This window comes from Bos grunniens, chromosome 18, assembly GCF_055505025.1.
Source record: "Bos grunniens cultivar Pamir isolate PY7600 chromosome 18, Bosgru_T2T1.0, whole genome shotgun sequence".
NCBI lineage: Eukaryota > Metazoa > Chordata > Mammalia > Artiodactyla > Bovidae > Bos > Bos grunniens.
The window spans coordinates 50582166-50595573 of NC_141182.1; the positions used below are offsets into that span (position 1 = coordinate 50582166).

Here is a 13408-nt window from a genome sequence, read left to right on the forward strand (position 1 = left end):
TGGGGGTGTCTTATGCCTCGGTTCCGTGGTGACCTGAGTGTCCTCTTCAGATCCTGTGGGTGTCAGAGCTGTGGAACAGCTGAGGAGAAAAAGCAGCAGTAGGCCAGATTGCTTCAAGTGGCTCTTTTAGGTCCTCTGTTGCCAGTGGGAATCCTCTGGAATGGGAGACCGCCTGGCCTGTCCCTGGCCTACCAGATGCAGAGCAGGAGCTGGCCTCAGTGAGGCAGCAGACCTGCCCTCCTGGAGGCTTCTCAGAAGGCCCCTCAGGGCCATAAGTGAGGGCCCAGGCCAGTCCCAGAGTTGAGGTCTGAGGCTAGGAGTTCTCTTAGGAATCCAGCAGCCCAGAGCCAGGCCAGGCAAATGACCAGAGTCTACGGTATGACAGCATCATTAACCTTGCCTCAGCTCGAGGTGGTTGTACTCCTGCTGGCATCCCCATGGGCAGGTGCCATGCCTTTTCCTGAAACAGAGATCCAGGGCTACTGTGGGGACCCAGAGTAAACTGCCTCTTGTGGACAGGCATTGGAGAAGAGGGTGTTTCTTCTATCCTCCCCAACCCCAGAACCTCAGCCCATTCCATTGTTGACACTCTCGCCAGTTCTGTGTCTGCACATGTGGTTCATTCTACTGGGTTTACCTCACGCCGAGCCCAGAGTGAACTCTTCGGTCAACAGCTTTAAGCTTGCTTCTGTGGGATTCACACATGTTTCTCCTGCTGCCAGCCTGACCTTGTTGAGTTATAGAAGGGGGACAGTTGACAGGAGACAGTGTCTCTTAGAGATTTCAGGCTGTAAGCAGCCTGCTGTGTCCCCTCCTTCCTGCCCCAGACTGCCACACACCACAACTACCCAGGCAACTGCTCGGAGAAACCCAACCCCTGTCCTTTGGCCCACATCACAGAGGAAGGGGAGTAGCCAGGAGGCAGGGAACACAGACAGCTCCAGACCTCCTTCAAGTCAGCATCTTCAAGCAGGGTGGGACTGAGAGAAGCAGGAATGAGGCAGCAGGAGCCCACACAGCTGGAAAAGCTGACCTAGCTGTTGTGTTGGTCTCCTAGCAACAGCCACCAGCAGCCCCCAGTGACCACAGCAGTGCCGGGCCAGCCCAGGGGCTCTGACCTCACTGTGTTTGCTGTGGCAACAGCCACCAACAGCTAACTCCCTTCCCTCTAGGAAAGCCAAGTATTTGCATTTTTGCTGGTGTGGCTTAGATGCTCTTCTTCCTTTCCCCAAGCCAAGGAGTGAGGGGAGGGAGGTACAGTCTTCAAACTGTCACCACAAGGGTTCTCAGCACCTCAGCTCTGAAGTGTCTGAGGAGCCATCCCTCACTGTCTAGCCACTTTCCAGGACAGAGGCCAGCTGTTGAGGAGTCCCGTCTGCTCTTCCCCGTACCTCCCATCAACAAACTATGGGGACTGGCCCCTATGGACAGCAATGCTTCTCTTCTCTGTCTCCTCATCAGGACATGGACAGGGCGGGTCTGCTTCATAGAAAACCTCCAAGAGGCATTTATCCACATCCTTGAGGTTCAGAGGAATCAGAATAGGATCACTGATCATTTATTATGGGCAAGCAAACAGTGGAATCAGTTGTCCACTGTCCATCAGTTGTCCACAGAATGTCTGGGGCCACACTCACCCCTGGCACCTGCCCATCTGGGTTGTGTGCCAGGAGGAAGCTTCATTATTTAGCTGGAAGTCAAATTCTATCTTCCTATGACCAGACGCCACCTGATTCGCTTTTAGGAATGGAGCCTAGGAAGAGCAGCGAGGAGAAGGACTTGACTTTACCTTTGTAACCAGTGTGCTTTTTACACCATTTATGTGGCTCAGGGCACAGATGACTGCATGTGTATGCCTTCACTTCCACCCCAATGAAGGTTGAGACATTTTCCCTGGGGAACAAGGAAGACCCTCTAAATGCTGTGTGTGTCAGAGCCACAGGGTCGGGTTGGTTTAGAGAACAGCTACACCCACCGACCAGATCTCCCAACAGGTGTGCACTGCGGTCCCTGGCCTCTGGCTAACCCACATCCCAGCTTCTGTTCCTCGTGTTTTTGGAATAGACTCTCGTGTTTCATCTTCTCCTCAAACTTAACTTTCCTTGATGCTCCCTATTGGGAAGCCTCTCCCAGGACAGCATCAGTCCTGCTGGCCCCAATTTCAGACTGCTTTCCCTGCCAAACATTTCCACATCTGCAAATTCCCACCAGAGCCAGGGGGAGGGTGATAGGATCTCCATCTTTCAGATGCAGAAATTTGAGACTCAGACTAATTAGGTGGCTTGTCTACATCCTCACAAATAGAGGGCACAGCTGTGATTTCAACCTCGAGCCTCTTCCCCAGAGCCTAGATTTCTACCCTGACTCACCGTTCCTGTCCTTCTGATGGGAAATCACCGTAGCTTGACTTTCGCCTGGTCCGGGTTGTGAGAAGAGCCAGTGTAGCCCACCCAGTGATGGCCACTAACCATCAGCCATCACACCAACCATGACCTCCGTTGTTGAGTGTCGGCTGTGAGCCAGACCCTGGATTACGCAAGGGCTTTACTTTCCTGAGCTCCTTCAGTCTTAGTAGTGATCATATGATTTTCCTCTTATTTCCCCCTTTCAGGATTTGAGACTTAGTAGATAGACTGAGGCTCTGAGAGGAAGTCACTCACTCAGGGCCCTGTGGTGTGACTTGACCAGGTCACCTTAGATCTGGGGTGTGCCAAGCCTCTGCCCTGCACCACTGGCCTCTGTCTGGGCAGCTTCCATCCTGGAGGCCACAACGGAGCCCCTACTCCAGGGATCCCTCACACATGGTCAGTTGCTTTGTGGTCTTTTTTTCCGGTCAGTCTTCACCAAGTCCAGGAGAGAGGCTTTTCTCCCGCATTTCATGGATGAAGCAACAACACAGACTGGCCGTGGTCAGTAGTAGCCACACTGGAACTCGATGCCGGGCTTTTTCCACTCCGCTAGGCTGCATCTTTGTCTGTTTGTCTGTGCATGCAGGCCTCTTGACAGATTTGTTCCCCTCTGTGGCTTCTCCCCTGATTACCTTTCAGGGCCACTGAAAGTTGTTTAAATGCAGTATTCCTTATCACTCCAGTTCTGTTGTGTGTCAGGATGTGAAAAGGACACCCGTATGTGTGTCTGGGCCCCACTTCCAGAGACTGGGGTTCAGGAAGACCCCTATAGAGGGTTCCAGTTGCTGTCTTTTTCAGTAGTGTCCAAGTGATTCAGGTACATAGGCTGAGTCCTTGGACCGCTGGGGTTTGATAGATGTGGGCCCCAGCCCCAAAGGGCCCAGCATGTGGGAGGTATGCAGTGAATGGAAGCTGTTGTGCTCTCAATCAGGTGTGTCCTAGAGTATCACTCTCTGCCAGCACCAGCCCAGGACGCACCTGACCGTCACCTAGAAGAAGCAAAGAGAAAGTTACTAGCAAAACTGCACTTGCTAACAGCACAAGCTATTGGCTTGCCAAGCACCCTAATTTAGAAGCCTGTGGGTGCAGCTGGTGTTTCAGAGCAGGACTAAGGGGATAAAAGAAACAGTGTTGATGAAAATGATCTACACAGCTGTCAAAGGGGCTGGTTAATTATGGCATCTGTTCTACAAATAATAAAGGAGAACACCAGGGAATTCCCTGGCAGTCAGTGGTTAGGACTTGGCGCTTTTGCTTCCTAGGGCAGGGGTTCAATCCCTGGTTGGAGAACTAAGATCATGCAAGCTGCACAGCATGGCCAAAAAAAGGGAGAGCAACAGCACAGAAAAAGATAAATGTTGAGTGAAAAAAAGGCTTCCGAAGAATGCGTGTTTTTTGATTCCATTGGTTTTAAGAATCACAGATACTTATAAAAATACATAAGAAATTCAATACAGGTTATCTCTGGGAAGTAGGAATAGCAGCAGTAGGTGGATGAAAGGCTTCTTACTCTACACTTTACACCTTGTACTCTGAATTTTTTTTACAGTAAGCATATGCTACTTTTGAATAGGGGCCAATAGAGCTGTAATGTACAATACCAAGGACAAATAGGATTAAAAAGCAAAGCCCAGAAATTAGGAATCTCCTGTCCTCTGACTGTCAGCAGCCACTTTCCCAAGTCACTTCATTTTCTGAGGGTAGATTCAAGAATCTTAGAAGTGAAGAAGGAGCAGTTTCCTGAGTTTATCTGCTTTTCTCACTCCCTGGCCACATAATACCCTGCAGAGGAAAAACCAACTTGTAATGTGCCACCTCTTGCCTTTTCTGATACCTACCCCTAGACAAATGTTTATGGGTCAGCCCAGAGACGAAAAATGAGACCATTTGAAGGCTTCCAGCGCAAAGCTATTGTAATTTGTCCCACTGATGAGGACCTGAAAGACCGAACAATAAAGCGAACTGACGAAGAAGGGAAGGATGTCCCAGATCACGCGGTCTTAGAAATGAAAGGTAGGAGACAAGCGGTTCCCAGGGGGACATCGCAGCAAGGCCCTTAAGGGGAAAAGTGTCTTATCCCGTTTTTCCCGCCCCAGCTCCTTGAGTATTCTTTTTTTGAATTTGTTCTTTCTTTGCTTCTGCTTTGTCCCTTGCCTGTGTAGTACAGCTGTGACTGAAAGAGCCGCCCATATCCCTGTGGGGGCAGGCTTTTCAGATTAGGTGGGGCTGAGGCAGGATGTGGGAGAGGGTGTGTGCGAACAGATGCTGGAGACCTGCATGGTCTTCTGCCTCTGGCACCCACTGGGTGGGCTGGCTGAGCAAGCCTCAGTGAGGCTTCTCCATAATAAACAAGGATGGTGATTCCTCTTGACTGGCTTGTTCCTGGGGTATCAAACAGTGGTTTGGTGTTTAGTCACCTTTTCAGAAAAAGGAGAAGAGGGTCATTGTTAGCCCCTGATTGTTGTCAGGGAGGCAGAGCTTGGGACTCTCTCTCCTCTGTTGCTCACACTGTGGTCCCCTATCCTCCTCCCTTCTGGCAGACCAGTGTCCTGGGGTGAAGGAGACTAACCCTTGGAAGGTGCTGACCGCCTTTCCTCTCCCTCTGGCACCCTCCCTTCCTCCTAGCCAACTTCACGTTGCCCGATGTTGGGGACTTCCTGGACGAGGTGCTGTTCATTGAGCTGCAGCGAGAGGAAGCAGACAAGCTGGTGAGGCAGTACAACGAGGAGGGCCGCAGGGCTGGACCGCCGCCTGAAAAGCGCTTTGACAACCGAGGCGGGGGTGGCTTCCGGGGCCGCGGGGGTGGCGGTGGTTTCCAGCGCTATGACAACCGAGGTCCCCCAGGGGGCAACCGAGGAGGCTTCCAAAATCGAGGAGGAGGCAGCGGTGGAGGAGGCAACTACCGAGGAGGTGAGACATCTCACACTGAACTCTCCTGCCTGTGGTTCCGGGGTCAGGGTTGACTGCTTCCTCAGTCAGCAGATGACATTTCCTTGGCACCAGCTGTTGGCTGAGCCCTGGTAGAGAACTGAGATAAATCAAAGTCTGGGGCCTCAGAGAAACTCCCATTGTCATCTCTTCCCTCCCCACCCCACCCCCCACCAACATTACCCCTGAAGGCCTTGCCCATTTGTGTGTCACATTGCTATTATTTTTGTGAGTCTTTCCCACCCCTCATCTGACTATGAGCTTTTTGAGAAGAAGGGCCAATCCTGGGTCCCACCTCAGGACCTGGCACAAGGCAAATATTAGGACTGTTTTTGCTTCTAAAACAAATGGAGAAACAGGCTTGGAGAGATTAATTTGCTCAATTCACCCAGGTGAATCCGTGGTTGGTATCAAGTGATGGATCGAAAGCCCAAGTTCTTAGTCACTAAGTTATGCTATGTCTGAAGTGTATGGTCATGATTTTAATAAGCATGCCCTGTTGTGTTTCAGTCTTGTGTTGGATGGTTTAGGGGACAGAGCCATGACCCAGACACTGTCACCCTTTGGTGACAGTCCAGAAGGATGCTGGGCTGAATGGGAAACCCCAGGGGTACAGTGAGCTCCAGTGATTCAGCCTGCAAAGGAGCAGGGCTCAGGAAAGGCCCCCAGAAGTGCTAATGCCTAAGCTAAGGTTCTGAAGGCACCAGGAGGGGGCTGGGGAAAGGGTTCCGGGCCAAAGACTCGGGGAGAGGCTGGCTCATTTGGCCAAGCACTTGGATGTTGGAGACACAGTAGAAACCAAGATGGCCCTGGTTCCGGGCCCACAGCCCAATGGGCAGGACAAACTTGTCAGCAGGCCTTGATGACTGGGTGCTCCCAGGGCTCTGGGGAAGGCCAGAGGGGGTGCTTGACTTGTTCACTGGACCTGCTCTGTGCATGGTCATGCTGGAGCCACAGCAGTCCCCAAGACAGCCCGACGCCTGAGGGTCTCAACCAGTCAAAACAGTGGGGCCTCTTACTTGCTTCTCCAATGCAGGTTTCAACCGCAGTGGAGGTGGTGGCTACAACCAGAACCGCTGGGGTAACAACAACCGGGACAACAACAACTCCAACAACCGAGGCAGCTACAACCGGGCCCCCCAGCAACAGCCTCCGCCACAGCAGCCACCGCCACCACAGCCGCCACCACAGCAGCCTCCACCGCCACCCACCTACAGCCCTGCTAGGAACCCCCCAGGGGCCAGCGGCTACAACAAGAACAGCAACATCCCCGGTTCAAGCGCCAATACCAGCACCCCTCCTGTCAGCAGCTACAGCCCTCCACAGGTGAGAGGAGGAGCGTGTGTGTGGTACAGGTGAGAGGATGAACGCATGCACGTGTGTGTGTGTGTATACAGGTGAGAGGAGGTAGGGCCATGGGTCCTCACTCTTAGCTCCAGCCCTGCCCTTTCTTCCTTTGTTGCCAGTGCTTTCAGCTGGAACAGACCCTAGATATTCCCAGATCCTTCCAGACTCAGAGTAAATTGGGAACCTGCCTCTTCTGTCACCCTTGGGGCCGACTGTGTTGTCACAAGCAAGTGCATTTGTCTTGGCTGTATTGTCATTGGCCTCACTGAATTCCCAAGAGAGCACTGCATTGTCGTTACCTCTTGCCCAGGCTAGAAGGGGTGACCCTTTGTCTTTAGGATGTGGAGACAGACCCTGAGGTTGGTGAGGACTTGACCTCTGCCCTGAGAGCTTCACTGCTAAGCAGCTCCATCTCAGTTCAAGTTCTCAGAGAGCCAGTTCTCGGCTCTGGTGTGCACGGGCCCTGTAACCAGCAGTCCCCATTTACTGTGCGCCTTCCACTCGCCACGCCTGGAGGCAGCGGCCAGGGGATACAGGTGTATGGTCTAGTCCCAGTCTAACCAGAATATTTCCTAGAACAGGAGTTGGGCAGATGCAAATTCAAGCCCCACCCTCACAACCTTCTGGTTTTGTGACCTTGGACAAACAGCTTTACCTCTCAGAACCTTGTTTTCCTCATAAAGACCTCCTCATAAAGACCTAGAGTTGTTAGTAGAACTCACTTCCAAGGTTTGCTGTGAGGGAAAGATAACGTTACAGCTTTGCAGGTGAGGCTCTGGAAATAGGCGGACCTGGAGGCAAGTCACGACTTTTTGCCCGTGTGACTTGGGCCCTGTTGATTTCACCTCCCTGGCCTCCCCTTCTTTTTCTATAAAACAAAGCCAATGGAACCTACTTCAGAGAGTTGGTCGGGGGTCAGATGAGTTAAGGATACCTGGACATGGGGAGCACTTAGGAATTGCCACTGCTGTTTTCCTTAGCTGGTCTTCCTGTAACAAATACCACCATTTATTGTGTTCAATGGAGTGTGCACATAAGCTTACTGAATACACAAGGCAGTCCAAAGGGGTAGTCGTGTTGTAATTCTCATTTTACAGGGGCAGGGGGTGGGGAAACGCCTAGGTTTTCAAGAGATGCTGTGTGCCTTGCTCCCGAGAGTCTCAGGCCTGGGATTAGAGTCCAGGATAGAACTCTGCATCCTTCCCTGTCCTGCCAGGTCACAGAGCTGACCCACCCCCTTCTTAGCCCTCGAACAGCCTCCCCCGGGGACATGCCTTTGTGGGCCCACTGCTTACAAAGGCCCTTCCTCCATCCCAGCTGAGCTGGCTGTTTCACAGAGACCTGGTTTTCTTTTCCCTTCCACTTTCCAGCCGAGTTACAGCCAGCCACCTCCCTACAACCAGGGAGGGTACAGCCAGGGCTACACAGCCCCGCCACCTCCACCTCCGCCACCACCTGCCTACAACTATGGGAGCTATGGCGGCTACAATCCAGCCCCTTACACCCCACCACCGCCCCCAGCGGCACAGACCTACCCTCAGCCCAGCTATAACCAGTATCAACAGGTAAGTCCCAGAAGCAGGGAAGGTAGAATGGGGCCCCACATGGATGTGTATTTCCAGACTCATGTCCCTGCTTATCCCTAAAAAGATGGGCAGTCTTTTGGTGTCCATCTAGTATAGCCATTCCATTTGGTGACCACTGCCACACTGGCTGCTAAGCGTAGGAACTGCCATTCTAGTTCCTCTCCCCAGCGCAGCAAGCAAAGGGGCCGCAAACCTTGCTTCAGCACCATGGCCAGTGTCCATTCTGATTGGTTGGTGCTAGGCCACCATACCTATTTTTGAGTATTTTGATTGTGGTGTAACAAAGACACATCTAGCTATATTTGAAAGGGCAGTAGGTTGGCAAGCCAGGAGACCTGGGCTTCAGTCTCTAACTGACCACCCATGCTACATCAGGTCATTCACTTGTCCTCCCAAGGTACCTTGGTTTCTCTGTCAGGAGACCTATTGTTGACTAACGTCACTGTACCATGGTGGGGGGTGATCGGGGAGGAGCCAGATGTGGGTCTGGGTGAACATGTCGTGTTCTTGGTTTCTCTCTCCCCAGTACGCCCAGCAGTGGAACCAGTACTATCAGAACCAGGGCCAGTGGCCGCCATACTACGGGAACTATGACTACGGGAGCTACTCCGGGAACACACAGGGGGGCACAAGCACACAGTAGCCATGTGTCCTGGAGGCCCCTGCCGGCTTCCTCCACCAGCGCCCACCTCAGCCCTCCTCATCCATCCCTACCGGGTCCCGTGGTGCTGGGGGATGGGTCCTCCCAGGGCTGCCTCCCCTCTGAGGGGCTCTTCCCCCACACAGGGCCGGGCATTTCCTCTGGATTCAAACAGGCAACAATGACCTTTTATTTTCTGTTCGCCCCCCTACCCTCCTCTTCCTCCCTTCCTCCTTTTTGACTAAAGACCCCCATCCCTTGCCTTGGTCGTACAGTGAGGCTACAGGGCTGAGGGGAGGGCCCCTTCCTGTCCTCTCCTCCCAGCCCTGCTCTAGCCCCTCAGCTTCCCAGACTCTCATGCAGTTGGTTGTAAATTCTTCCAGGAGCTGTTTTACTGTCTACTTTTCAGGATTTAAAAAAAAAAAAAATCAAAAACTTAAAAAAACACAAGTTTTAAAAAGCAAAATGCAGAGGGAGGAAGCAGTGACAGATATTTTTTTGGTAATTATGCTTTTTTTTTTTTTTAATTTTTAGAACTTGTCCGTTTTTACTGTGGGTCGGCTGTTGATATTTCATCAGGATAACCATTTCTTTGCTGAGTTCAGGTGACAGAGGAAGAACCACACCCTCAAAACACACACAAAACAAAACCACAGAATCATCTTTAACCTAACTTTTTATACAATGTCTCAGTTTCCCGTAACTTTGCACACAAGCTTCTGTGTTGAGTTGAATTGTACCTGCTTTTTGTATTTGGAGAGAGTGTGACTATTGAACTTGAAACCTTTTATTCTGGGCGTCTTGGTAGTTTCTGGTGGGATTAAGCGGGTGAGAGGGAAGAAGGGAGTTGGGGGACTCCTACCCTTCAGAACATGAAGTTTCTCCCACTGCTCCTCTCCAGAGGTCTCCCAGTGCCAGACCTAAAGGTTTTTCCTACAGTGATCCTCTGATTATTTTTACTTCCCCTTGACCCATATGTTTTAACAGAACTTTTAACAAACTGCACTTATTAAGAAATGTGTTTGCCCTGTTTTGTTTTTGTTTTTGTTTTGTTTTCAATAAATGACATGGCACCTCCTAGCAGGAAGGAAGCAGGGTTTCAACACTGAAGTGTTACTGCAGTTGGCCTTTACTTGGGGTGGGGGCCTTTACAAGGGGACATTATTTACTCATTCATTAAATACTTACTGTGGGATTTATGTTCAGTTCAGTCGCTCAGTCGTATCTGACTCTCTGCGACCCCATGAGCCGCAGCACGCCAGGCCTCCCTGTCCATCACCAACTCCCAGAGTCCACCCAAACCCACATCTGCTGTGTGGGTGATGCCATCCAACCATCTCATCCTGTGTTGTCCCCTTCTCCGGCCCTCAATCTTTCCCAGCATCAGGGTCTTTTCAAATGAGTCAGCTCTTCGCATCAGGTGGCCAAAGTATTGGGAGTTTCAGCTTCAACATCAGTCCTTCCAGTGAACACCCAGGACTGATCTCCTTTAGGATGGACTGGTGGGATTTGTGTGCCTTTCCCCATTTTTGGTGCTGGGTGTGCCCCCTTAAACCTGGGGCCCTCAGTTTAAAATCCACTAGTTCACTTTTAAAGTGGTTCTCTGGTTTCTGCCCCTTTCAGTCCACCCACAGCCCCCATTCTCTCCCAGAATTTGTGAATAGGATGTAACAGGTCCCTCAGCAGAGAGCAAGGTAGGGCCGGTGTTTGGAAACTAGGGCTGGACTGTTGGGGTCACCCCTGGGTGTGACTGCCCATCTACATTAGGTCTGGTCTGGGTGCTAGACTTAAGATGGTTCCTGACTGCTCCTGGATCCAGGCTCGTGGGGTTCCAGGAACTAATGTATCCAGCTAGTAAGTGTCAGTTTTTGCTTTGTTCTTATCCACCCACTCTGGACAGTGTTAAAGACACAGCATGACCAAGGTGGTCTTGGACCCTGCCCTCAAGGGGCTCCTAGTCCAGAAGTGACACAGACCTCTCGTGGAATGGTGACAGCATCAAGATCAGCTGTGAGAGCGTGGGATGGGTGCAGGGTGTGGTGAGGGCTTCCTGAAGAAGGGGAACATTTTTTTTAAGTGGGAATGACCTGGGATAAAAGATTGCATCCCCACAGCCTGTCCTCCTTCCCTGGAAACGAGTCATTTCTTCATTCCCTCTGGGCATGCTGTGCTTCTGGCCCCTTGTGAGGGACAAGGCTGGGACACAGGAGGAGCCAGTTCAGCCCCACCTCCTCTATCACAGAACTATCTCAGAGCCTTCTGAAGGGGACATGGGCTACAAAAAAGGGAGGAGGAAGGTTGACTACCTTTGAGGCAAATGTGAGGCATCTGACATGAGATGGAGCCAAGGTTGATGCCTAACTGGGCTACAAGTGATCCCAGAGTGGCGTCCCTGCTGAGAGGGCCGCAAGCCCTCTAGGCTGGTAAGTCCCCCTGCTGCAGGTCCATGTGTTGGGCAATAGTGCCCTCTGCTGGCCTTGGCAACATCTAAGTGTGGTCAGTCCCCATCTATTCCAAGCAGCAACTCAGCCACTTTGCTCCAGATCCCTTATCCCGGGAGTGCAAATAGGAAGTTCCTCCTGCTTTTGAAAGGTTGTTGAATCACGCGAATACACCAGGATTCTTGGCCCCCGGAGGAGAAGAATTCAATCCGGGGCCAGAGACGAGGCTTGATCGCTCAGAGCTTTTGTGTAATAAAGTTTTATTGAAGTATAAAGGAGATAGAGAAAACTTCTGATATAGGCATCAGAAGGGGGCAGAAAGAGTACCCCCCTGCTAGTCTTTAGCTGGATGTTATATAGTCACTAGCAGTCTGTTAATGAAAGAAAGGAATGTCTTAAAATTCAGAATGGCACCAGGCCCCTCACCCATAAGATGCATTTTGGGATAATCTTGGCACCAAATGGTTTATCCTGGGCCATAAAATGATTAACTTGAATCTTGAAGAAGGGCAGACCACCATATAAATAGTTTCATTTTCATAGATAAGGGGAACAATATCCATACTGGTTTGTCAAGTAGGTTCTGGGCCAAGAGGCGGAACCGACTTGGAGACAGAGTTTGGGGTAAAGGCATAGTACATTAGCATAGCTTAAGACAAATATTTCCATAAGAAAAAGGCATTGGTTATCTCTAGGCTCGAGAATAGCTAACTTCAGGCGAAACCGGGTGTCATTATGGCAACACAGTATTTTAAGAGAAACCTCCCTATAAATTTGTATAGAGAAGGAAAAAATATTGCTAGTTTGTTTCCTCCTGCCGCTTAAGAGAGAGAAAAATGTCTAACACTTGCAGGCTATTTCCTCTATTTGGAGACCCCTGGCCTTCCTGCCTGTTACCCTCTCACTTTCAGCCATAATATCAGGGTTACTGCATCAGCCTCCTCACAGATCTCGCTGTCCTCCAGTCCCTTACCCTGATGCCGTCACCCTCTTTTAGCTCTCCACAGGATAAAGGAGCTCAAGCTACTTAATTCAGCTTATGTGGCGCACATGCTTGGGCCTGGTGACCTCACTAGCTTTATCTTCTGCCACTCCCCTTTCAAACTTCAGATCACTAGGGTGTTCAGGGAGAGTCACAAATCCCTTTTAGGCTCTAAATGCCATGAAATTCTGCCTTGGAAATGCATGTGTATTTGGAACTTTGCATAGATTCATGAGATTCTCTGATCCTTGCAGTCTGGTCAGGGCCAAGTTAGAACTTTCCTACTCCTGGTGGCTCAGATGGTAAAGCGTCTGCCTGCAATGCGGGAGACCCAGGTTCAATCCCTGGGTTGGGAAGATTCCCTGGAGAAGGAAATAGCAACCCACTCCAGCAGTCTTGCCTGGAAAATTACATGTAGGCTCCTCAGTCCATGGGGTCGCAAAGAGTTGGACATGACTGAGCGACTTTACTTTTCACTTCACTCCTTGACCATACTGAAGTCCTTGAAGCAAACAGAACCATGGATACCCGCCTTCCCTTCCAGGGCTTTGCCTTGCCCCCTTCCTACATAAGACCCTTCTCTTCCTCCCTCTTACCTTAATTCCTGCTCATCTTTCAGGTCTCAGGGTATCCTTTACTCCCAGAAAGAAACCTTCCCTGGGCCCTCCAGGCTGGGACGGACAGCTCCCTTGGCTAAACCTGTGGGTCCATCAGCCCTGCCCATTTGGTTACTGGTAGCACTTGAATGCCAGCCCTTACCTATCACCTAGGGCAAATCAAAACCAAGGTTTTCTCTCCACACTTGCAGATTCTTCAGGTCCTGGAAACAGAGTGGGACGTTCAGTCTCTGATCTCACCACCAATCATGCTAACCAGGGACTGGGTGTGATGACAGGCATGCTACAAGACTTAGCAAATATTGTTTGAGGTAGTGAAGAGGATAGGTCTAAACCAGAGCCCAAGCACTCAGAGGTTATGAAGGGTGGTGATTCATCCATTCCCAAATTAAGCATGCTGGGCTCTGGGGTCAGTAGCGCACAGGTTGAACAGTGCTTCCCTCCTGATACCCCACAATT

General features: G+C 51.0%; 1 protein-coding gene across 5 annotated transcripts in view; it reads left to right on the forward strand.

The window, feature by feature from the left end:
- HNRNPUL1 (heterogeneous nuclear ribonucleoprotein U like 1) overlaps positions 1–10019 on the forward strand; it is a 35160-nt gene extending 25141 nt beyond the window's left edge. For all 5 annotated transcript variants that reach the window (XM_086352647.1, XM_086352645.1, XM_086352644.1 and 2 more), the window contains exons 11-15: positions 4253–4421; positions 5034–5318; positions 6373–6662; positions 8054–8248; positions 8796–10019. In XM_086352647.1, the coding sequence (XP_086208773.1) occupies positions 4253–4421; positions 5034–5318; positions 6373–6662; positions 8054–8248; positions 8796–8912 (1056 nt within the window). In that variant the 3' untranslated portion in view covers positions 8913–10019. The remainder of the gene's footprint in view (positions 1–4252; positions 4422–5033; positions 5319–6372; positions 6663–8053; positions 8249–8795) is intronic.
- Positions 10020–13408: the final 3389 nt, after the last annotated feature.